General features: G+C 38.9%; 1 protein-coding gene across 8 annotated transcripts in view; it reads right to left on the bottom strand.

Moving 5' to 3' along the window:
* Positions 1 to 27204, bottom strand: part of CNTN5 (contactin 5) — an 827378-nt gene that overhangs the window by 245636 nt on the left and 554538 nt on the right. For all 8 annotated transcript variants that reach the window (XM_087894620.1, XM_087894619.1, XM_087894622.1 and 5 more), the window contains 2 exons: positions 24829 to 24952; positions 19435 to 19610 (listed from right to left, as the gene is read on the bottom strand). In XM_087894620.1, coding sequence (XP_087750746.1) covers positions 19435 to 19610; positions 24829 to 24952 — 300 coding nt within the window. The remainder of the gene's footprint in view (positions 1 to 19434; positions 19611 to 24828; positions 24953 to 27204) is intronic.

Below are 27204 nucleotides of genomic sequence, written 5' to 3'. Positions count from 1 at the left end.
AGAGAATAAGGTATACGAGAAGGAAATGTAGAGGAAAATCTAAAAAGATTCTTTTTTAAAAAGCTTTGCAACTTTTACCATCTTCATACCAAATCTGGAACCTTCAGATAAGCTTCCAAATCACACCAAAAGTCCTCAAAGACACAGAGGGAAATAAAATAAATAACTGTTCCCAGATCGGAGACTCATAAGTTTACAAATCGATTAAAAAAGATTAAGAGGGAGTACAATTTGCTGTTCCAAGATCACGAGACGTGTTAATACTACTTTATAATGCCTTGGTAAGATCACACTTGGAATACTGCATCCAGTTTTGGTCACCACGATATTAAAAATATGTTAAGACTCTAGAAAAAGTGCAGAGAAGAGCAACAAAGATGATTAAAGAATTGGAGGATAAAACATTTTGCAGGAATTGGGTATGTCTAGTTTAATGAAAAGAAGGACTAGGAGTGACATTAGTTTCCATCCTTGATTAGTTTCCATCCATTCTTGTCCTGACCAAGGGGTTGCTGCAAAGAAGAGGGGATCATCTTATCCTCCAAAGGATGTGAAGGCAGGACAAGAAGCAATGGATGGAAACTAATTAAAGAAAGAAGCAACCTAGAACTAAGGAGAATTTTCCTGACAATGAGAACAATTAATCTTCAGAAGTTGTGGGTGCTCCAACATTGGAGGCTTTTAAGAAGAGATCGGACAGCCATTTGTCTGAAATGGTATAGGGTTTCCTGCTTGAGCAGGGGGTTGGACTAGAAGACCTCCAAGGTTCCTTCCAACTGTTACTCTGTTATTCATCTAATTCATGGAGCGAGACTCGACAGTTTACATGTCCAGTACAAATGTACAACATTTCAGACTGTACAGTCTCCAAATGTTATAATATTCAACACCAAAATTGCTTCTACTCATTCCAGCTACACAACATACTCTATAATACCGTAATCTTTCTTTTTGATTTATGGAACAAAGAACCCAGCAGTGCAGGAAGTTGCTTTGTGGTGAGCCAGCTTACTGAATGCTATATCTTGGTATTCTAACTGGCAACAGCTTTTCATCATTTCAGAGTTTTCTAAACCAACTGGGAGAAAAAGAAAAGGAAACGAATCAAGCACTTCTTGCATACAAAACAGGCTCTGTTGTTCTTCTGAAGCCTTAGCTACCTGATTTGGGGAAAACCTTCATATATTTAATGTTTTAATATGCTATATTTAATAAAAGAATACAAAATAGCAGAGTTGGAAGGACTTTTAGGTCATCTAGTCCAACCCTCTGCTCAAGCAGGAGACCCTATACCAGTGGTGGGATTCAATTTTTTTTACTACCGGTTCTGTGAGCATGGCTTGGTGGGCATGGCATGGTTGGTGGGTGTGACTTGGTGGGCGTGGCAGGGGAAGAATACTGTAAAAACTTCATTCCTTCCCCACTCCAGGGGAAGGTTACTGCAAAATCCCCATTTCCTCCCGATCAGCTGAGACTCAGGAGGCAGAAAATAGATGGTGGTGTGGCCAGTCAGAGATGGTATTTACTGGTTCTCCAAACTACTCAAAATTTCCACAACCAGTTCTCCAGAACTGGTTAGAACCTGCTGAATACCACCTCTGTCCTATACCATTTCTGACAAGTGGCTGTCCAGTCTCTTCTTGAAAGCCTCTATGATGAAGTACCCATAACTAGAACGAGAACTCACAGTCTCCTGGTTTCTAGCCTGGTGCCACAACTACTAGACTGAACTAAATATATATATATCTTTCAGCCAGTGGTGAAATCCTCTGAGGTCTGCCACCAGTTTGCTTCGTGCGCATGCGCACCACAGGTGTTACCGCGCAGCGTGGAAAAAGGAGGCTTAAGAAGGTAAGTAGAACAGCGAGAGGGGAGGGACAGCTGTGCCGCGTGATTTAGATTCTCTAGAAAGCAGGATTTCCTGCTTTTATATATTCTAGCGAATATAAATCGCGCGGCACAGCTGATCGTCGGAAATACTAGTTCAGACGAACCGGTAGCATTTTTTACTACTGGTTCACCCGAACTGGTACTTTTATTACTACTGGTTCACCCAAACCACTGCGAACCGGTAGCATTTCACCCCTGCTTTCAGCTCAGCCCATCTTATGTGTGTGTGTGTGTGTGTGTGTGTGTGTGTGTGTGTGTGTGTGTGTGTGAATAAGGAGGGACATTAAACTGTAGAAAATGAATGCATGGATGAATGAATGATCAAATCACATGTCATGCCTCAGTTGTACATTTTCATAAACCCCCAGAAATAATTGCTAGAACAACTTGGACATTTCTTGAACAACGTATTCATTTGTTCATAACAAATGGTAAATACTATATCTGACACACACACACACACACACACACGCAACTCTGTCCTTATACACAATAAAAATATAATCTGTGACATTGATATAAGAAGTAGTTGAACACTCTAATGGCAAAGTGGAATACATGTTACAATGCTTGGACGTGATTTTAACAGACTGCTTTATTCATTTTGTTTATTAGGATTTCTCAAATAGCTAAGTCTTTTCTATTATTTTTTCCTTAAGAGCTATCTGTCATAATTAGAATCTGGAAGCACATCTGCTAAGTGGGTAAGACATCTTTAGCTCATCTTTAGCTGAGTGTTAATGGGCTTAAACCAAAGCCATCATTTCAATATTTCCTTCATCTTTTGTATTTGCAATTGCTAATGCACAGACTATCTTTTTCATTTTAAATTATGTTTAATTTATGATTGTACTCATTTGCCATAGAGGTTGTACATTTTCATTATCAAAGCAAGTAAAAGAGTAATATATTAATGGCAATTCTATTTAAATGTGTGCGGCTTTTTAAAAAGCACGTATAATATATAAAAGTCACTAATTAAATGGAAGAGACTATTAAGCACTTGATAATTCTGTGTTGTCACAGACCACTGATCTCAAAATCAGTTACCATCATAATTAAATGTAAGAATTCTTGCAACATCTCAAAAGCTGAAATAACTAACACAAAAATTATTTCTACAACTCTCCCTACTTACTGATCTGTAAATATAACATTTTCTCAATTACAACAAGATTACAACAATAAGATGCTTTTCTTGCAGATTAATGAAAATTGTTTCACTTATTTAGCCATACAAAGATATCCAATATTGTTGATGTTGTCTCACGAAACTAAGTAACAAATACACACAATAAAATAAAGTTACATGCTGAAGTAAAATACATATTGAAGTGCAATGAGTTACATTCTTATTTTCAGATTGTTTCTACACAATTCCAGTCTGGTCTGCATATGGATTTGATGGCTGAGACATAATGTCAGAAATTTTTCAAACAACTATACTTGGCAAGTAAGGAAGAGTGAAATAAAAATGATGATCTGTAAAATATAGATATAATAAAGATTTAGGAGGAGGAGGAGCCATGGTGGCACAGTGGTTAGAATGCAGTATTGCAGGCTAACTCTGCCCACAGCCTGGAGTTCGATCCTGACCAGCTCAAGGTTGACTCCGCCTTCCATCTTTCCGAGGTCAGTAAAATGAGGAACCAGATTGTTTGGGGCAATATGCTGACTCTGTAAACCACTTAGAGAGGCTGTAAAGCACTATGAAGTGGTATATAAGTCTAAGTGCTATTTCTGTTGGTATTGCTAAAGATTTAAGTTAGTATCTAATGACCATGTGCTATAGGACTATCCAACCATCCTTTTCAGATGTTAGATATCTAAGCCTAGAAAAAAAAGGCTTATTTTTTTTAAGCCTTATCAGCCTCTGAGCTTGTTCAATCCATTACAAAGGAAACCCCAAATTTCCTCTAAAGACTCCGTGACAGACTTAAATGGGACAGGATATTGAAGTTGAGAATCCCCAAGGGCCTAATTCATCTCAAGGATTCTATCAACTTCTATCATGCTGTGCCACATAAAGGAATCATGCCACTATATTTCTTAGGTTGTAATGACATTCAGAGGGAAAGAATGGCAGGGAAGGAGGGAGGGAGGGAGGGAGGGAGGAAGGAAAGAAGGAAGGAAGGAAGGAAGTAGGGAGGGAGGGAGGGAGGGAAGGTAGGCTAATATGTAACATGTGAAGGCCACAGTATGCCTCCACACTCTGAAGAATTTTTGAGAATGAAAAGTTTTCAAATTCTAAAACAAATAACCCTTAATAGTGCATGCACTGTACATATGCATATGCGAACATCTATTGTATTTATATTTACAGTCAGATACCTTCAAAAGATACAAGTTATATTTATTATCTGTTTCAGAGTTGTTGGGGTTATTTTTTTCTCAGAAGAGGGAGAAATTGTACTGAGGTAGGACCCAGTATTCATAAATTCTCTTTGTCTTCATCATGAATTTAATTTCATAAGGATTATGGATACTTAGTTTGATTGAAAATGTGTATCCTTGTTGATGCCTTGCTACAAGAAGTAGTCTGAGAAAGGTGCAATTTTCCCTTGGGGTTCACTTCTCTTATTGCTGTGCTGAGAATGAGCTGTAGTTTTCATAATCTAGTGTTTTACATCTGTTAGCTCATTTTATTAAAGCTGTTTGGAAAACAAAAGGATTGACCAACGCCTGAGGTTAGGATTCAGTTCTTCCATCCCTCATTTTTTTTTCAGTCCAAGGAAAGACATTATTTATTATATTTACTCAGACGTAAGCCATGAGGATTGATGAACCTGTCTATTCCTAAGCCACACCACCTTTATATATATTATTTTCATCCATCCCTTTTATTCCCACCTTTAGCTGAGAATGTTAAAGAACATCGCTCCAAAATATTAATGTTCTGGTCCACAGTATGGAGCTATTCCCAAATAGTTTTAAATGGAATTTCCAAAGTTCAATGTATTCAACCATCTTACACTCCACAATCAAGAATTATTGTTCTTACTAATACTTAACATACTTATTGTTGTAACATTTCTCTTCTTAACTTATTTAATGTTATAATACTTTGCTTTCATATTTATTCTCTAACCATTGATAAAATAACTCCCATATATTATAGTAATCAGATTCTTCCTTTCCTTTAATTGCAAGTGTTAATCTATTCATTTCCGCACATTCTAATATTTTCTTAATCACATTTTCATCTGTAGGGATGAAATATAAGAATATAAGAATAGATATAAATAATGAATATGGTGGTAAGTTTTAACTGTTACGACACGAAAAAATTGTACCCAGAAGACACATTGTTTAATGAAAGATGAAATGTTTGTATTAAAAGAAAATAAAACTTTAAAAAAAAAGAATTATGTATTTCTTACATGTTACATTATGTTAGTGGTCCCCATAATCTAATATGCTAACTTCCACTGGATTCATATGACATGTAAGTTCTTGGTTAAGCTGAGATACTGTGTAGCCTAAAAAGCAGCATGCAGTGGCTTCTTCCAGTCCTACTCTCTGCTTCTGTTCTAAATCAGCAGAAGAATTAATTGCTATTTTCACTTGTGAAAGTCATGCATGTAAAGCAGCTTTCTCTAACCTGATAGTCTAACCCAGCGGTCAGCAACCTGCAGCTCCAGAGCCGCATGTGGCTCTTTCACCCCTCTGCTGCGGCTCCCTGTCACTCAAAATATATGTCACAACCGCCAATGTGTAACACCTGCCAGCACACGATTTATTGAGCTTTTCAACCTCCGGTAGGCCAACCATGGATAAATCCAAGAAAAGAAAAGTTTCAGAAGGAAACAGAACGTTTAATTCAACTACATATGCTAGTTTTGTGGCTGCTCAAGAAATAGTCAGGCACGGGAAGGGTTTTTGTGGCTCCCGGTGTTTTCTTTTCTATGGGAAACGGGTCCAAATGGCTCTTTGTGTGTTTAAGGTTGCAGACCCCTGACCTAACCTAAGAATTTTATGGTTTCAGAAACAATCCTTCCAAAATTGGCAGATGTTCCTACAAATGGACTTCCATGAGGTTATTTTCTCCTATATTTAAGGATAATAAGACACTCAAAATGCACAAAATTACTTGGATCTTCCAATTGCCAGATATCCATTTATATATTTTAAAGCAGCGGTCCCCAACCTTTTGGGTCTGTGGACCAGCAACATCAGTGATGGTGGTGGCTGGGGGAGAGAATGACATGCATGCAACCTAATCCCACACATGTACAAATAAAACTCCACACACTTGCCCAGCCCGGTTCCCAACAGGCCATGGACTGGTACTAGTTCACAGCCCAGAGGTTGGGGATCCCTGTTTTAAAGACCCTTATAATAAAGTCCAATACTTCCCTTTTTCTAAGAGGAAGGACCTATATGAGGAAGAATTGTCTCTTCCTACTGATAAATTTTATATTTGCCAGGAGAAATATCAACAACCTCAGATATGCAGATGATACCACTCTAATGGCAGAAAGTGAAGAGGGACTAAAGAGCCTCTTAATGTGGGTGAAGAAGGACAGTGCAAAAGTTAGCTTAAAACTCAACATTAAGAAAACTAAATCATGGCAACCCATCCTCTCAATTCCTGGCAAATAGATGGGGAAGAAAGGGAGGTAGTGACAGATTTTATTTTCCTGGGCTCCAAGATCATCGCAGATGGGGACTGCAGCCAAAAAATTAAAAGATGCTTGCTCCTAGGGAGGAAAGCTATGGCAAATCTAGACAGCATATTAAAAAGCAGAGACATCACCTTGCCAACAAAAGTGCAAATAGTCAAGGCTATGGTTTTCCCAGTTGCAATGTATGGCTGTGAAAGTTGGACCATAAGAAAGGCTGAGCGCCAAAGAATTGAGGCTTTTGTGCTGGAGAAGACTCCGGTGAGTCCCTTGGACTGCAAGGTGATCCAATCGGTCAGTTCTAGAGGAGATCAACCCTGCCTGCTCTTTAGAAGGCCAGATCCTGAAGATGAAACTCAAATACTTTGGCCATCTAATGAGAAGGAAGGACTCACTGGAGAAGAACCTAATGCTGGGAAAGACTGAGGATAAAAGAAGAATGGGACGACAGAGAATGAGGTGGCTGGACGGAGTCACTAAAGCAGTAGGCATAAGCTTAAATGGACTACAGAGGATGGTAGAGAATAGAAAGACTTGGAGGAATGTTGTCCATGGGGGTCGCGATGGGTCGGACACGACTTCACAACTAACAACAACACTGATAAATTTAATTGGAGAACTATCCTCTTTTCCCTCCTTATTATTTTTACTCACTAATTTAATGTCATCCAAACAATGCCTGGAATATCTGATGTTGTGATGCAACCATATTTGATGAAGGATAACATATTACAGCAGATAATTAATATGTGTGACTTTAATTATAATTAGCTTTTAGAAATATATTACCCAATTCTAAATATAACATGTGCGATGATAGAAAAAAAGATCTATATAGTATATATCCACACAATAATTTACCATTGCATTCTGATTCTACCTTTCTTTTCCTTTTTTTTGCTAGATTAATCTATGTATCTCCTATGTCAATGCTGTTTTAAGTATTGTTTTAAATATTGCATAAGTGCACCAGCATGCCTACCATCCCAGTCCTAATATTCCTTTTTACTTACTCTTTTCATGTATTCAAATTATGTTGATACTTTTACCTGTTATCTTATATATGCTTGACAAATAAACTTATGATTATGATTATGATTACAGTGAACACGGTTCAAAATATTTTAGTTACGTATTTTTCTTATAAATTTGTAATTAAACATAAAAGCTGGGAAAGGCAGTCATTAATTCTATTAATTTAGGCTATGAAATAAAGTAAGCTTTAATCGTTTACAGTTTTCCATTGCGCTCTGGCAAACTTTGCCAAAAACATAGTTAAAAATATTGCTGTCATCATTTCTATAAAGTACATAGCTCTCAAGTGATCTGAAGTAATATGGAAAAACACCAGCTGAAATAGAGTTGTTGCTAATGTTTCTGATGTTTGATAGCCACGCTGAATACTGTTGACAGAGAAAACCGTGCAATGACAAACAATAGTGGTCAAAGGTTTTTCTCTCTCAGTGGTAACATCTCAGTCTATCACCATTGACCAGCAACTTCCATTGTGCCATTGATCTTTGCACAAAACTTCTGATATTTCTACGGCCTCTTGTTATTTCTAGGCATTTGATCCAATCATGCAGCAATGTTCCAAGGGCATTCTTAAACCAAAGGTTGTGGATTGCAATTATTTTTCTTTGCTTACTTTTGTTTCCCTGGATCAGGTATCTATGTCTCTTTTTATTATTTATGTATTTAATTTATTTAAATATTATGCATTTACACTTTTATGCACACCTAGCAGCAAAAGATAATTAACAGGACCATGAAGTCTGGTATCCTAGATACTTATAGGAAAATGTATGAAGATGACAACCAACATCATCATAATCGTGATCATCATCATTATTATTATTTCTTCTCTACCTGACCAGAAGGGAAACTGCCCAAAGAGCAGCTCTTAATTGACAAGATGATTTTGGAAAGCTGCAAGAGAAAGAACTGAATGTAGCTTGGATTGATTACAAGAAGCCATTTTAACTTCCTGCCACACGATTGGATAATTTATGCACTGATGTGCTTGAAGCTGCTATTGATACATTGTCCCTTCCATTCCCCTCACACCCTAATTCTTCTTTTTTTAAAAATATCTGGCAGGCACAAAGCAGAAACCTGAGTGAATTATTTGAATGCACAAATGTACCCTGGGACAAGATACTCCATTTTCTGGTCTACAGAAACCTTGGCATAACCAGGGATGGGTAACAATTCTGGTGTATGTTTTTTTTTTTTAATTTTAAAGAAAGGATAAAGCTATATTTGAAAGTTTCTTGAGATGTGAGACAGAGAAATTGAGATATAGATTCATCCTTCCAAATGAATGGCTTTGAGTATGTAATTCTTAAAGGTCTATGGCTGAATCCCTGAATATCCAGCTTTTTTGTTTTTGTTTTTGTAGGGCTTAGTTAAGACTGCCAAGACTTTTCTTCTATGATAGACATCATACATATTAATCGGAAAAGGCAAGCAAGCAAGCAGGGACAAGTGATTGCGGTCTAACATTGAAAAATGTTAGAAAAAGAGCCCTGGTAGTACAGTGGTCTAAGGCACCCTGTTATTAAGCTGGTTATTAAGACCAGCGGTGGTCTTAGGCACCCTGTTATTAAGCTGTTTATTAAGACCAGCTGCCTGCAATTACTGCAGGTTCGAATCTCGCCAAGGCTCAAGGTTGACTCAGCCTTCCATCCTTTCTAAGGTAGGTAAATTGAGGACCCAGTTGTGGGGGCAATAAGCTGACTTTGTATAAAATATACAAAAGTATGAAGGCTATTGCTGAGCACATTGTAAGCCGCCCTGAGTCTCCGGAGAAGGGCGGCATATAAATCAAATTAAAAAAAAAAAAAAGCTTGAACAACTGAATTTGGCTGAAATAGATGAGAATTGAGAATTCACTGGTTTATTTCTGATCACACCTTACTAAAATTTAGCATTTTTAAACAGGCATCATTGGCAACTCCTCAAAGGCACCTAAACTTTGCAAATCAAAACAAATTGGTAAATGAGAATTAATCCTCCCAATTTTGTAACAAATATTAAATTGAGATTGTAAAGACTGCACAATGGCTTCCGGAAATTTATTCAATCAATCGATAAAATAAATACATAAGCAAGCCAGGAAACAATACTGTTCTCTGATATGTAGGATAGAAAGAATTTGAGATTTAGAGAAATAAGATCAGTTAGCAGAAACCCCACCCCAACAAATAGTTTACACAAGGTTACAATTAACTATCAAAACTATGTAATAAAATAACATAAACATGACATGATTTACCAGTGATTTTTCATCATTTAATGGTGCTTAGTGAAGTTAATCCTCTTATTTCTACAACCAAATATTTGGTAGCTATAACTATATATTAGCTATTTGGTAGCTATTTCTAAATAGAAATATGTTTCTATTTTAAACCTCTGCCCCCTTATCACATATATATCTGGTCAATCAGTTCTACTGTTTGAATTATTTAATGTATATTGTTGAGTTTTATACAGCTTTTTTAAAAAAGAAGCTTTCTTTAAGGAATGACATTTGTTTTTTGTCTTTTAATAACCCCATAATCCCTTACCGGCAGGGGTAGGATTCAGCTGGTTCAGACCAGTTCGATGCTAATTTTACATCTGGTTCGCCGAACTGGTAGTTGCAAAGACTGGCTGGCCTCGCCCACTCTGCTCTGCCCCTCCCAGGAGTTTGGATGCCAGGTAAGTGCAGTGCCCATGTGGAGGCTCTCGGAGAATGAAAAACGGGCAGTTCCAGAAGTCCAGAAAAAGGTCTGTTTCCAGCCTCTGGAGGACCTCCGGAGCCCGAGGGAAGCTGTTTTCGTCCTCCCAGAAGCTCAATGAAAACCTCCGGAGCTTGGGAAGGGTGAAAATGCCCCCCACCATGGTTCAGGAGGCTGAGTAGGCCACACCCACTATGGCCACACCTATCCAGCAACCGGGCAGAGAACCAGTTGCTAACTGTAATGCTCTCTACATGGGGCTCCCCTTGAGCCTCCCCGGAGGCTCCAACTGGTCCAGAATGCGGCTGTGCAGGTGGTTATGGGGACAACTTGGCACTCCCATGTAACACCTCTCCTGCATGAGCTGCACTGGCTCCCGGTGGTCTTCCGGGTGCGCTTCAAGGTATTGGTTACCATCTTTAGAGCGCTCCATGGCTTAGGACCCGGGTATTTACAAGACCGCCTTCTGCCACCGATAGCCTCCCACCGACCAGTAGGCTCCCACAGAGAGGGGCTCCTCAGGGTGCCGTTGGTCAAACAATGCCGACTGGCGGCCCCCAGGGGGAGAGCCTTTTCTGTGGGGGCACCTACTATCTGGAATGAGCTGCCCCCGGAGATACGGCAGATCCCGGATTTACGCACCTTCCGCCGTGCCCTAAAGACGTTTTTATTCCAACAAGCTGGGCTGGCCTAACTCTTTTAAATTGTTTTAATTTTTAAACTGTTTAATTATGGGTTTTAATACAGGGGTGCTTTTAATTGTGGGCCAAATTAATTTAATTGGATTTTAATACTGTTTTTAAATTTTGTGTTTCTTGTGTTTTATCTGTTGGCTGTTCACTGCCCCGAGTCCTTCGGGAGAAGGGCGGTATATAAATATAAACAATAAATAAATAAATAAATAATAAATACAATTTTTGAATCCCACCCCTGCTTACAGGGATGGAGTCTGGGCAACTGAATGGAGCTGAGTGTTTACTGGCCGGATGCCCTTCCTGTCGCCAATGCAGAGTTCGCAGCAGAAATATCTGCCACTACCAAGGATCGAACTCACAGCCTCCTGATAGTAAGGCGAGAGCTCCACCTCTAGGCCACTGCACCACTCTCTTTAATGAATGACGTTGTTAGCAGAAAAATGCCTTAGAGAAATGCATCCAATCAACATCCACCTGTGTCCTCTTTCTGCAAAGTACAGGAGAAGGTAACAAAAAGCAAAAGGCAACTAACTCCATAAATGTATTTATTTAATAGATCTAATTATTGTAACTCCATTAATTTTCCACCAGCATAGTTTTTTCTTTTCTTTTCTAGTTGGCCATCTATATTGTTCTGCACACACTGTATATTCTTTTGTTGGAGAAAAGAGTTTGGGAATTAGTGTTTGGATTCAGTGTGAGTGTTTTAATCATTATCATTGTGCCATGTAGAATCAACAGTGGGAAACAGCTCTTTCTTCCTATCCATAACAAATCATATGGAGAGAGAGAAAAAAGTTAAAGAGAAACCAGAAAGGAAGGAAATTGTGTCTAACTGAAAACACAAGGTAATCAACAGCAGGACAAAAGGTGGGGGGATATGATACTATGGTGTGGTTTATTTATTTATATCCCACCAATACTATTTTTGCAAATAGCTCAACATATTTAACACACCTTCCTCCTCTTATTTTCCCCACAACAATAATCCTAGGAGGTGAATTGGGATGACAGAAAGTGACTGACCCAAAGCCACTCAAGATGACTTTCATGGCTAAGGTGGGATTAGAACTCACAGTCTCCTGCTTTCTAGCCTGGTGCCTTAACCACTAGACCGAACTGAGTACTGATACGGAGAATCCAAAAGGCGTATACAGAAGGGTAATTAAATTAAAAAGCATGAACTCATGAAGAGCACGAGGCAGAAAACAGAAGTGTCTGCAGACCGAATCCTCTCCAAATTCCATCCTGGAATTTATTATTATTATTTATTATTTATTTATTTGTCAAACATGTATAAGATAACAGATACAAGTATAAACATGGTTATGAATACAGGAAATGGATACGGATAAATGGGAACAGTTGGACAGGGACGGAAAGCACGTTGGTGCCCTTATGCACACCCCTTACAGACCTCTTAGGAATGGGGTGAGGTCAACAATGAGGACCCAGATTGTTGGGGGCAATATGCTATTTAGTATACTGTCTTTGTTGTAAGCCACCCAGAGTCCTTGGAGAGTGTGCGGCATAGAAATATGAAAAATAAATAAATAAACAAACAAACAAACAAACAAACAAACAGTAGACAGTCTAAGGTTAAAGTTTTGGGGGTTTGGGGAAGAAACCACAGAGTCAGGTAGTGCGTTCCAGGCATTGACCACTCTGTTGCTGAAGTCGCATTTTCTGCAATTGAGTTTGGAGCAGTTTTCCTTAAGTTTGTATCTGTTGTGTGCTCTTCTGTTATTGCAGTTGAAGCTGAAGTAGTCATTGACAGGTAGGAAGTTGTAGCAGATAATTTTGTGTACTATGCTTAGGTCAGACTGAAGGCAGCGTAATTCTGAATTGTCTAATCCCAAAATTTCAAGTCTGGTGGCATAAGGTATTCCATTGTGAGCAGAGGAGTGGAGGACTCTTCTTGTGAAATACTCTGGACTCGCTCAATTGTATTAATGTGCGATATACAGTGCAGGTTTCAGGCAGATGAGCTGTATTCGAGAATTTCTAGACAAGGGAAGATTCATAGATCTGGTATTCCAATATTGTCATGACACTTCCTGCTCTTACAAAGAAGGCTCATCTATGGTAAGTATTATCATGTGCTTGTGTGTACGTGTTTTTCTTGAACACCTTACATGCTACACCTATTTTGACTGTGCTTCCAAGATTCATGATCCCATCTTTAGCAGACATAAATCTGGATGCAGAAATCTAACCATCTATGTGCTTACTAAGGGTTGATAAGAACGGGACTGGGTCTAATGTATGTAGTAATGATCATGACCCATCAAAGACAGTAAAGCTCATTAAAAGCAGTTTGCAGGTGATGCCAAGGACTCCAGCAAACTTGTCAGTAGTATTCAGGATGAAACACGCAGCATAAAGGCTGTCTCCCAGTACCTATTGATTTATTTGTCTGTGTCACTGAGGACTTCTTATCCTGCCTGTCAGTGAATAGTTATTATGCTGCAACCCATTGGCAAAGGGAGATATGAGTTATAGCTAATCGGTACTTGTCTTTCTGTATCCTAAATGGAAAATAGATTTAAGGAGCCAGAAACAATCAACAGAATAAACTTGGGGGAAGAAAGTGAAATTGAGAAATCTGCTGGAGAGATGTGGAGGGCAGAATCTAAATCATACTGTCATACCAAGACCTCAAAAAAACAAAATAATCTATGAACGGAGGACGTTTTACTTCATTATAACAGGGGAGTCATCACAAGGATGTAAATTAATAAACCAACCCACACTAAGTTATCAGTCCTGTTGTCAGACATGTGTATTAGATACCTCTAATGAATTGCAAATAAAGGCACTCTCCTTTATTGCATTAGGAAAAATAAGACTAATCGCTTATTTTCATAGAGATGTTTTTCTGTTTTCCATTGATCTTCCCTAAAGTAGATATCGCACACTGTCTTATCAGCACAATTTTTTACAATTCCTGATTGAATCCCATGCATTGCTATGCCATAATTTTTTTCCCCCCAGGCATCACTTTAATTGCACTTCATTCTTCTTTCAAAAGGCATAGTGGCAGTATTGACTTCGGGCTTAAGTGAATTATGCTCATGCCCTCGGCAAAAAGCGTTGACCTAAGCAGTTGTAGATCTGAATCATTCTGGTGTAATTGACTTGATTGCTCAAGAGGTATCTCATCAAGGTGCCTCTTGCATCTCATGGGCATGTAATTATGGATATTCACGAGAGCCTGACAGAGAATAGAAGCTGATAAGTCTTGACAAATATGTGCTGCTGGTAGACTTAACGCTATATATTGATAATTTGTCATTGATCCATGTTTAGTCACCTAAAACTGTTGTCATCATATTTTCCCTAAAAGTTGACCAAATCTTAACTATTTCAGACATACTTGCTCTATCAGTCTGTTCATTTTAATTACCCGCTGAATACTCCTATTCAGTTGAGTTCCCACTGAAAGTGAAATATTGTTCTGCAATGTTACAGCAGCAATCATATTAGCAGCTATCTAACATTTTTAATATTTTAAAACCATAGCATCCGTGTCCTGAGCATTTTGGATATTTTCTCACCTTCTGCTATTAGTGTCACTTAAATACACTTAGGTTCTTGCAGGCTGCTTCATGCTTAGTCCAGCTGTCTCTAAGCAAGAAAAAAAAATCTATTTGCACACCTAAAACAGATGGGATCTGGAATACAGAGAGTAGACTACACTCTAGGACAGTGATGGCTAACCTTTTTGCTGTCGCGTGCCAAAAGTTGGGGGAGTGGGGGGGGTCACACGCGCACGTGCCCACACCCATAATTCAATGTGCCCCATCCCCCTGTGCATGCCCACATGACCCCACCGAGCTCCCCCCGCTTTTGGCACGTGATGGCACGGTGAGCACAGGAGGCCCATTTTTTTGCCCTCCCCAGGCTCCAGAGGCTTTCCCCACCCCCCTGGGAGGCCCTCTGGAGGCCAGAAACAGTCTGTTTGCTGATTTCCAGTGAGATCTAGAAAGCCTCGGAAGGTCTGAAAATCAGCTGGCGGAGCTGAGATAGGGGAACACTCGCATGCCCACCAATATGGCTCCACATGCCACCTGTGGCACGCGTGCCATAGGTTCGCCATCACAGCTCTAGGATCTGTGCTCATAAAGCAGCAGCCACGGGAAAAGGTCACATTCAAATGAATAAAGTTATTTCAAGTTACCCTCTAATCCTTTCAAGTATGTTTGTCTTTTTGACAACTGGACATCCTTCCAAAAAGAACACTAAGCTGAAGTCGTCTGCATTGTGCATGTGCACTGAACAGATTTGAGGTTAACAGGCATACTGAAAATGGAGAATAATGCTGAGGATGGGTGATACGCAGCTTCTTAGTTTCTTATTTGTTACTCTTTTTTTTAACACTAAACATGTCAATGGAAGGCAAAAAACAGAAAAGTGCATCTCACTTATTTTGGTCATGTCATGCAGGTGAATTCACTGGAGAAAGCAATTATGTTCGGAAGAGATTAGCGGTAAAAAGGAAACCAGGCCATTAAAGAACAAAGTGGCTGGATACTGTCAAAGCTGACACCATCCATAGCATAGAACAACTCAAAGAAGTAGTGCAAGATTGGAAGATGTGGAGAGACCTGGCCCGTAGAATCACCACGAGTTGGACAACAATGGATTTATAACATTATCATCATCACTGGGTTTTTTTAAAGAGGACCTGATAAAAAAAGTAATATGGCAGGCACTTGGCCTATTCCAGTGGTGGGATTCAAATTTTTTTTACTACCGGTTCTGTGGGTGTGGCTTGGTGGGCGTTGCGTGGCTGGGTGGGCATTCCCACCTCACTCCAGGGAAAGGATACTGTAAAATCTCCATTCCCACCTCACTCCAGGGGGAAGGTTACTGCAAAATCTCTCCATTCCCTCCCCACCCCATTAACTTGCTTTCCAGCTCCATGTGCAGAGCAACAAAAGAAGACCCAGCCAATCAGGAGGCTGGGACTCAGGAGGCAGCAAATAGATGGGGGCGGGGCCAGTCAGAGATGGTATTTGCCAGTTCTCTGAACTTCTCAAAATTTCTGTTACTGGTTCTCCAGAACTGGTCAGAATCTGCTGAATACCACCTCTGTCATATTCTCTTCCTCCCTCCAATTTGGGTATTTGGTTGAGGGTGTAGAAAGTTTGAACCATTCAAAGCCTCTACCCTTCCAGCAAGGTTGTTGCCCAATTCCCCCATGCATTTTTCAGTATGGAAAATTGGCCTTTATTGGTGAGGATGAAGGTTTTTCTAGCCTCTAATATGAATTCTTGCTGCTGGCATCGTATGTCCTTTGGATTCCTCTATCTCAGAAAAAAAAATACATTTTAGATTACTACCCGAATCATCCAAATCCACTAGAAAGCATCACACTGAGTATTTAAATGTACCCTATCAATTCAATTGTGTGGCAATATTGAGATAAAAGCTGAGAACAGCATGGGATTCTTGCTCTAAATTCATTTTGCATCTGATACAAATTTGCAAGAATTAAACTTTTGATCGATGGTTTGCAGTTTCCAGGTTCTTCACTCAGCGGGCTGTGAGGGAAGTCAGAGATGTCACATTATCAATTCAAATGCCTTGTCAGCATGGCAATAAGCTCAAATTATTACATCTTGAGAGGGCATTTCTCATTTTGGGGAGGGACTTTAGAGATGCAATGAAGTTGTTCCACATGTCTTCTGGTTCAAGAGAAGAAAGGCAAATGCTTGGCTTGAATAAAATAATTGTGAGGTATTTGCTGCCCTATAGAAGATTCTAATTCTGGGAAAGGTGGAAGGAAGAGAAAGGAAGAACTAATAACAGTGTGGATTAATTCAATTTATTTTATTTTTTATTATAGCGAATTCTGGTTGGTGTTGAATTCAACCCTGAAAGACCAGGTTAAGAAAAGACCATCATGAGAAAATCTATTTATCTGGTCACTAAGAATCAACAATGCCATTATAATGTATAATGAATCAATGAATGAATCAACATATTAATTAAAACAGAAGAGTACAACAAAACCCATTGTTTTATAACTGGGATGTCAAACTCGGTTTCATTGAGGGCTGCATCAGAGTTGTGTTTGACCTCAGGGGGCAGGATGTGTGTGGCCAGGGTGGACATGGCCAGATTGATGTCACTCATGTCAGGGGCACCTGTTGTGGTGAAGTGCTAAGGCAGGACTTCCCTCAGAACCCCCTCATCACTCTCATTATAATCTTTCTTCCTTCTGTCAACCCTTCCTTCCTTCCTTTTTTCCTTCCTTCCTTCCTTCCTTCCTTCCTTCCTTCCTTCCTTCCTTCCTTCCTTCCTTCCTTCCTTCCTTTTCTTCTTTGAAAAGGACGGCCTCCTGCAGCCCACTGCAAGCGAAAACAGAGCTTGGTGGGCTGTGCGCAGTCCCCTTGAGCTCCATTTTCACTGGCAGAGGGCTGCAGGAGGCCATTGTGGCTGAAAATGGCGCCCTGGGGGTGTGTGCCCCCCCAAGGTCCATTTACACTGGCAGAGGCACCCCGGGCCGGTCCTTTGCTGTTTCCAGGGCAGCCCTGTGGGCCAGATCTAAGCCGGATCCAGCCTGTGGGCCTTGTGTTTGACACCCCTGTTTTATAGGAATACATACATACATACACACAATACTCCATCAGGATTGTTGGATTTATCCAAATTATAAAGGGATCAGTTGTAATTGAATGTGCTTGCTAAATCGTTAGCAAGAAAGTTCATTGTCGGCATCCTAGTACCAAGGTTTTGATGTAAAAATCTATTTTCTCATAAATAGAAAATATTTATGAGAAAAATTGTTTTTATAAAAAAAATTGTTATAAATTTTTTTTATAAAAAATTGTTCCCCACAAGGACAAGCAGGATCAAAAAGAATCTGGCCTCATCTTTTCATTTAAATTTTATTTAAAGCCACTAAAAATTTTATTAAAAGGCATAAGGTTTTATAAAGTATAGCTCACTTTGTCGGCTTCATGCAGTGGCTGAACTGATGTAAAATTTAAATTGGGATGAGGTGGGTTTGATGGGGGGGAATGCTATTATGTAAATACAAGTTACTGGTGAGGCAGATGGACTGAGGAGGTATCTCATCAATTAGCAATTCCAATTGTATTAACCCATTGTCCTCTATAAGTCTTGTTGAGATAAGCCTAAAAACCTTTTGACTTGTGTCAGTTTGGCAGTCTCTTGTTCTGTAATGCTGGTGTACAGTAAATTCTTTCTTCAAAATCATCAACCTTGGGATTTGTCATCCAGGAAAATAAAAATAAGGTGGGGATGATTTCTTTGTCCTTGTTTTCAGTCCTGATGTCAACTTTGTGTCTTTAACTCTTTTGTCTGGTTTGGTTACCCAATATTGCTTGAACTCCTCACTTCAGCAGATCGGATGAATATAGCTCAAAATGTATTCTCTGTTTTTGGTTCACATTCACATTCCCTTGATGGAACATAATTTGTTTTCATTTTTCGCCCAAAGGGGCAAAATAAACAATTAGTTAAATTCTTGTGAGCAGATTTAGGAGTTTAGAACTTCATTAATTAGGGAGAAGCTGAGGGATGTTTATGTTTCTCTTTCATCATTTGCATCTGTCTTTTGCCTCTCTAGCTTTTCATACTTTAACAGAGTTGAGGGAAAATGTTCAGGGGAAGGTCAGTTAAATCCTAGGAAAACATCATACACTTCTTGGGGCTTTTTCAGATCAGAGCCCCAGATCAGGAGTCAGCAACCCACAGCTCTGGAGCCGCATGTGGCTCTTTCATCCCTCTGCTGTCGCTCCCTGTTGCTGGTCAGCTCCACAATTGATAGGGCTTTCGGTTAGGACAGGTAGAGGAAAAAGGACACCGAGACTCTATGGTGGGGGAACCAGACTTCTGGTCAGCAGAGGGAAAAAGATGCCGTGCTAGGAGGAGGGGAACCGGACTTCCGGTCGGCTCCAAAATTGAATGGGGGCTTCTGGTTAGGACCTTTGTGGCTCTTTGAGTGTTTAAGGTTGCCGACCCCTGGGCTAGACCAATGGAGAGGTGGCTTATATGGAAAACATACAGACAAAAGTACTCTGCACTAAAATAATGAAATACAAGGTACTTCTCTACGCACTATCACAATTCAGCTTGAAGTTTCAATTGCTAAGCAAGACCGTTGTTAAGTGAGTTTTGCCATTAAAACCTTTCTTGCCACAGTTGTTAAGTGAATCACTGCAGCTAAGTTAGTAAGTAAGTCCCCATTGACTTTGCTTGTCAGAAGGTCACAAAAACTGATCACATGATCCCAGGACATTGCAACCATCAGAAATATGAGCCAGTTATACAAAATACAAAATGTTGAATGTCCAAAAGTGCAAAATCCAAAATCCAAAAGAAAAAAGAAAAGAAAAGAAAAATACAATTCCTATATTCGTAGATATGAATATAATTGTCTGGTTCTTCATGATGCAATTAGAGTTTTTTTCCGCATTGTTTCAATGTGACATTGTTAGCTCTAAAAAGTGGGATAACAAAATTGTTACTTACATGCAAATTGAAGTGATGCTTCCCTGCTCAAAATGCTACCATAGACATTGGTGGTAAAACACTGGTACTGTCCAGCATCTTTTAATTCACTGGGATTGTTGATAATAAGGCTTCCTTCTATTACACTGTAGCGGTAATCACTTTCTATGTCTAATTCAGTTCCATTCTGGAGCCACCTTGGAAGGAAAGAAAAATAAATAGTTTAATAAGTTAACAGACGGCTGTTACGTATAAGCTGGGTTGACAAAATCAGAAATGAAGTGGTGATAAGCCACCTGGGAAAGCCAAGGGAAATCATCAAAGCCCTTGAAAAGCACAAGTTAGAATATTTTGGACATGTGATGTGACACCCAGAAAAATATGGCATCCTTCACTTAATCCTCCAGGGAAAGGTTGAAGGCAAATGAGGTCCAGGCAGAAGAAGGACATCATGGCTTCAAAACTGGTTTGGACAAAAAACTTTTTCATGTGGCTATTGACAAAAATATGATGGATATGGCACAAGAAGAAGAATAAATTTCAAGATTTATTCTTAACTACTGCGTGGGTGGTTATGGGCGCAACTCGTTGTGCCCACGTAACACCCCTCCTGCACGAGCTGCACTGGCTCCCAGTGGTCTTCCGGGTGCGATTCAAGGTGTTGGTTACCACCTTTAAAGCGCTCCATGGCATTGGACCTGGATACCTTCGAGACCGTCTTCTGCCACCAGTAGCCTCCCACCAGCCAGTCCGCTCCCACAGAGAGGGTCTCCTCAGGGTGCCATCGGCCAAATTATGTCAGCTGGCAACACCCAGGGGGAGGGCCTTCTCTGTGGGAGCCCCTGCCCTTTGGAATGAACTGCCTCCAGAAATTCGTAAGATCTCTGATCTCCGTGTATTTCGCTGTGCCCTCGAAACCTTTTGTTCCGCCAGGCCAAGCTATCAATGTAAAGATTTTAATTGGTTTTAAATATGGGATTTTAAATTTGGGGGTTTTATAACTGAGCCAATTATTTAATAATTTTAATTATTTTTAAATTGTCTGTCTTTGTGCTTTTAATTAGGCTGTACACTGCCCTGAGTCCTTCAGGAGAAGGGCGGTATAGAAATAAAATAAAATAAAATAAAATAAAATAAATAAATAAATAAATAAATAAATAAATAAATAAATAAATAAATAAACAAGAAAATATGGACAGCTGAAATAATTTGATGCAATTAATGGGTTCACTTTTATTTGGCTTTCAGTTGATAAATTTGCATAACATTCCTATGCAAAATATTCAGGTGTCCATATTTCTGAGATGCAAACTGTGTGTAATGTTGTGAAAAGTATGAAACTTTAGCATGATTATGCATTCAACCATTCTTTTGTACATTTGGTCACCCTACGTAGTTTTATCTTAAGTCTGATATTCTTTCTTCGTTCCTTATCCATCCTATGTTCAGAAACCACATATAGGTATTTGTTTCTCTATCTGGCTCTCAGAATTTGTTGATTAATTAAACTGGGAAAATATCAAAAGAAATTTAATCACTTGTCTCTGGTGCCATAATTATGTACCATAATTGCAATTTGTCCTGCCTCTTGCAGCTCCATTTGTTTATTATTTATTTGGCAATCCTATTTACCGATTTCATTCCTCTTTGGAATTCCTTAGCATTCTTTCATTATTGGTAATGCAAATTTGAAGCAGTGGTAGCTGTTTTTCTATCTATTTATTACATTTATATGCCCACTTGTACTTTTTGTGTACAATGCCCGAAAAGTGCATAATATTCACTTAAGTGAATAATAGGAAGGTGTTGTGATTGCAATCATGTAACTTCTGAAGGACATCTTCCAAATCATTTCTGAATCATTTCTGTCAGTTGTGAAAGACCATCTGATTTATTATAAATGCTGATTTATTGCTAAAACTCTATGCCCAGGAATCTTCTCAACTAACGATTGGCACAAGCTTGGAGTTTGATGACGATCAATGACAATCAAGGGAGGGGGTGTTGGACTTACTTTTCTTATAGCTATGTAGGGATTCTAGGCTGATCCCCCTTTTCACACCACCCCCAGGTTCTTTCTTCTACAAATGCACATCCCTAGAATTTGACATATTAAATCTTCCACAAGTTTAAAGCACTAATTTTATACCTTGGATTCTGGCATTTCATGTTTTTGGAGGCCAGCTCTCACCGTAGCATGCCAAACTTTGTATGGCTCTTGCAATTACAGAAAATTGTGCCAAATGCAGAATGTTAATTGGTAAAATTATTGAGAATGTTCAAGGGATGATCCAGGATTAATCTAGGAATAAATTAGGAAGGTAAATGACATCTGCTGGATCATTTTTAAACATCCACATATTGATTATACTTTGTATACAATGCTTTTAGCACAAGGCAGATGTTCAATAATCTGTAATGTAAATTATATACTGAAATGTAATATTCATAAAAGTCTACCTAGAAGACCAACTGAGCTATTTTATTTTATTATTTTATTATAAATGATTCTTTTATTAGTTTTATTGTTTTTTTTATATGATGTTTTTATGTTTTTGTAAGCCGCTTTGAGTCGTTATATGTGAATAGGTGACAATATAAATCTCTAAAATAAATAAAAAATAAACTCAACATAAACCAAGCCAGTAACACAGTGGAAATCTTGGCCAGATACCTGAAAATTGAAGAAATTGATAGAAAACCTGAAATTGAATCCTAGCAAGCCTACATTGTTGGAAAGTCCAGAAAGGACTTGATTTTTCTGCTCCAGTGGTGACTCAGGGTGGGATAGCAATCTCCTTAAAGGAGCAGGACTGCAACCTAGGGATGTACTTAGCCTCATGTCTACTTTGAGTCTATGGGTAGTGTCTATGAGTAATGTAATGAGTAATGGGTAATGAGTCTATGGGTAATGTCTATTAGCCTCTTGTCTACTTTGAGTCTCTCGGTAATGGAGGTTTTGCTCAGCTCTAGCTGATACACCAATCACAACCTTACTCAGAGAAAGAGGTTACCTGCAACCCTATCAACTCTTGTACAAATGGTTGCAATATTCTTTACACAGAACTGCTGTTGAAGCTACAGTTAGCACAAACTACAAAAGTCCACTTACTGGTGGATGAGAACTGCTTTTTGCACATAAAACCTGTGCAAAACAACAACAACAACAACACCAACCCTTGCACACAAAAGCTTGAAAATTGAAAATGTGGTATATTTTACTAGAAAACTCTATATGGCTGGAGACCCAGATGCCTGGAGTATCATCTATGTGAGGGAGAACTGCCTGTCCAGTATGTACATCATTAGGTACTGTAAAGGATTGGCTAAAAGAGGGGTGGCAACATAAATGTTTAAATAAATAAATAATAAATCATATGTAGGGTTATTGACATTTTCCTGCTATGTTAGCTTCAGGGAAGAGTTAGAAATAAGTTCCTTTTTAGTTATAGCACTACTCTCTGCAATAATTTTCTGTAAGAGATTTGTATCATTTCTTCTCTCTTCATGGGATTTAAGAAGTCTTAAAAACAGACTTGTGTGGAACAACTTTTAAAGGTGAAAATAATAATTCAGGAATTTTTAATAATATAATTTAAAATTGCTATATTGTTTTATTGAATGCTTTTATTGCGTTACTGTGTCTTGTAAACTGCCAGGAGTCCTAAGGGAGTAAGGCAATATAGAAACAAAACAAATTAACAAATAAAGGTCAAAACTTGAACAGCAGATCTATGAATTGATTACCCTTCAAATTATTTATCTGAGATATAATACTCCAGATCTAAAAAAAATAATCCTTCTTCCACAACAAACGATGAAGGTGAATTTCATATTATTAAGGTAAAGGTAAAGGTTCCCCTTGCATATATGTGCTAGTCGTTTCTGACTATAGGGGGCAGTGCTCATCTCCGTTTCAAAGCCAAAGAGCCAATGCTGTCCGAAGACATCTCCGTGGTCATGTGGCCGGCATGACTAAATGCCAAAGGAGCACGGAATGCTGTTACCTTCCCACCAAAGTTGGTCCCTATTTTTCTACTTGCATTTTTTACGTGCTTTCAAACTGCTAGGTTGGCAGAAGCTGGGACAAGTAACAGGAGCTCACCCCGTTAAGCGGCACTAGGGATTCAAACCGCTGAACTGCCAACCTTTCTGATCAACAAATTCAGTGTCTTAACTACTGAGCCACCATGTCCCTTCATATTATTAACCTGCAGTTAAAAAATATATATAAAATGCGCTACATTTTACATAGATGGTCCTTAATTCAAGTCTTTCTATCAGACAAATAAATGAAATTTTAAAAACATATATATAGCAGATTTGGAAGCTTCATCATCAAACGGGTGATAATAATTAGTGGAAGCAGGAATAAAGGACCCATTAAGCAAGTTAGGTAGCTGATTTTGCAATGAATAAGAACTGATCCAATTTTCATAGTCTGAACCAATATTCAAATTGGAGTAACATTCTTAACAATGCAGACAAAAATTAGCACCATTGGGGAAAGTTTGCACAAAAGTGTACGCTAGGGAAAACAGTGCTTTGTGCAAGGATACATATATCCTGTTTCCCTGAAAATAAGACGTCCCCTGATAATAAGCCCAATTGGGCTTTTGAGCGCATGCGCTAAAATAAGCCGCCCCTGAAAATAAGCCCTCCCTAAAAATATTTAAATGCATGCTCAGCCAGTCCCCACCATTTCCTCTGGTTTCCTCCATGTGCCCCAAAATAATAAGACCTCCCCAAAAATAAGGCCAAGAGCCTATTTCGAGGTTCAAAAAAATATAAGGCAGGGTCTTATTTTCGGGGAAACACGGTACATTGACAATGGCTTCAGTTTGCAAAATGAATATGTTTAGAAAAAAAAGAACAGGTACATAAATGAATAGATTAAGATAATTTTATAACTGAATCTTTTAAAATAACAATGGAATAGATTTTAGCTAAAAACAGAATTACAGAATTACTCGACTTATGACCACCGCTGAGCCCAAATTTCAATTCCTAAGCAAGACAGTTGTTAAGTGAGCTTTGCCCCATTTTATGACCTTTCTTGCCACAATTGTTGAGCAAATCACTACAGTTGTTAAGTTAGTAACGCAGTTGTAAAGTGGAATTTGGCTTCCCCGTGAACTTTGCTTGTCAGAACGTTGCAAAAGGTGATCCCATGATCCTGGGATACGGCAACATCATAAACACAAGAGAGTTGCCATATGTCTGAATTTTGATTGCATGACCACGGGGATGCTTCAAGGACCGTAAGTGTGAAAAATGGTCATAGGTTAATTGTTTTTCAATGCCATTGTAACTTCAAATGGCCACTAAATGAAAGGTTGTAAGTCAAGGACTACTGTACACTGACTTGGAATCAAAATAGGCAACTCAGCTCCATTGCTAAAACATGTTAGCTACCTGTAGGTTGGGGCAGGATTTCCTCTGGCTTGACAACCGAGAGACACTTTCTTCTCCTCTGAATCCATGGGGAAGATCACATGGTCAGGTTCTTGAATAAACATCGGCCCATAATCGACACCCTCTATGAAGACAAAAAGGAACATTTCCTTCAGAGATTACTAGTGAAAATTCTTGCTCGGAGCTATGAATTGTTCAGTATAATTTTTTTGAAATTTTTGTGATCTACTTCAGAAACAATTCATTCTCTTCCTAACCATCAAACGATATAAATATACATGTATCTTAGAGCTGTCAAATACTCAGAAGGTCCGTTAGATCAAGTTTTATCAGTAAGTAAGCTACCTATACATGCCAAGATGTAGTACATCTAGTAGCATCACACCCATACCCAGTGGGTATACTCAGTATATTCTAGTAGCATCACACCCATACCCAGAGATACACTTTGTAGCCCCACCATTTGAGTCATTGCTGTAATGTGCCACCCATAGTAACCTATATTTGAGCTGAATGGCTATATACCTAGACTTTGATTAAGAATAACTTTATTGTCACTTTGAAAATATATTAATTGGCATACATTAAAATGAAATTTCATTGCATGTAGCTCTCAAAGTGTCACCACCTCCAATATACACTACATTAAAAGGTAAAGGTTCCCCTTGCACATATGCGCTAGTTGTTCCCGACTCTAGGGGGCGGTGCTCATCTCCGTTTCAAAGCCAAAGAGCCAGCGTAGTCCGATGATGTCTCCGTGGTCATGTGGCCGGCATGACTAAACACCAAAAGTGCATGGAACGCTGTTACCTTCCCACCAAAGGTGGTCCCTATTTTTCTATTTGCATTTTTTATATGCTTTCAAACTGCTAGGTCGGCAGAAGCTGGGACAAGTAATGGGAGCTCACCCTGTTACACGGCACTAGGGATTTGAACTGCTGAACTGCTGATCTTTCAATCAACAAGCCCAGCGTCTTAGCCACTGAGCCACTGAATAATGTAGTATATAAATACACTACATAAACATGATGAGAGAAAGAAAGAAAGAAAGAAAGAAAGAAAGAAAGAAAAAAAGAGAAAAAGAAAGAAAGAAAAGAGAAAGAAATACGAAATTATGCATATACCCACATATATTATATGACACAGAGAAACAACACAGTCTAGTTCGGATGTATACATGTACATGGTGAGGAAAAAAAAATGAATCTTGAAAGTTTACCCAGATGGATGGCATAAGGAACAAAGCTGTTACAGAATCTGGAAGTCCCGATAAAAATTTATTTATTTATTTATTTATTTATTTATTTATTTATTTATTTATTTATTTATTTATTTGTCATATTTCTATGCCGCCCACCCTCGGAGGACTCTGGGCGGCTTACACCAAAGGCAGTATACTAAATAGCATATTGCCCCCAACAATCTCGGTCCTCATTTTACCCACCTCGGAAGGATGGAAGGCTGAACCAACCTTGAGCCAGTGAGATTTGATCCGCTGATCTGCTGAACTAGCAGTCAGCTGAAGTAGCTACAGTACTGCACTCTAACCACTGCGCCACCTTGGCTCTTTGAAATACTTTGAAACTTCCCCCCAGAGGGGAGCAACAGAAACAGACCATAAAGTGAGTGTGTGGGTCTCTAACAATGCTTTGAACTCTAAGCCCATAGCACTTATAAGCTTATATAAATTTGTTCAATAAATAAAATAAATAAATGGAAGCTTCTGGCAATCTAAATTCAAGATGGTGCCTTAACTCAGAACGCTGAGTCATTCAATCTCGATGCCTCAAACTGAAGTGGAAAAGCAGGCACTTCAACATGATTGAAAGGCACATGAACAGAAGCTATTTTTAGCATCCAAACTGATTTTGAGTAGCTAATCCTATCCAAAATTTGAAACAAAAGTACCTCTTTGATTGCCTTCAAAAAGCTACTTCCAACAAAACATCATGGAACAGATTTTATTAATTTCAAAGGTCAGTGTGGGAAAATGTACAGGATCCATTTCAGAGATTATCAATCCTTTTCCCGCAACCCCCTTGGAGTTCAGATTTAATGTTTTATCAATGTTCGTATTTTCAGAAGCCAGTTATAAAGGGATCTTCGTCTCTTGTGGATCAGCCTTTTACTCAGGGTTTTCAAAATCAATCACATCCAATTTTCAAAGACAAAATAAGTACTTGAATTACTTATTAAGGTAAACTACCTGGTTAATCCAAATGTGTGCCTGGCCATGTTATTCATCGTTTAACTCTTTAGCTAAGCCTACGATCTGGAATGAGCTCCCCCCGGAGATACGGAGGATCCCGGATCTGCGCACCTTCTGTCGCGTGCTTAAAACGTTTTTATTTCATCAAGCTGGCCTGGCCTAAATCT

This window comes from Pantherophis guttatus, chromosome 5, assembly GCF_059756535.1.
Source record: "Pantherophis guttatus breed Tessera chromosome 5, ASM5975653v1, whole genome shotgun sequence".
Taxonomy (NCBI): Eukaryota; Metazoa; Chordata; class Lepidosauria; order Squamata; family Colubridae; genus Pantherophis; species Pantherophis guttatus.
Note: the sequence above shows the minus strand (reverse complement) of the source record. Positions and strands in the feature narration are given on the sequence as shown.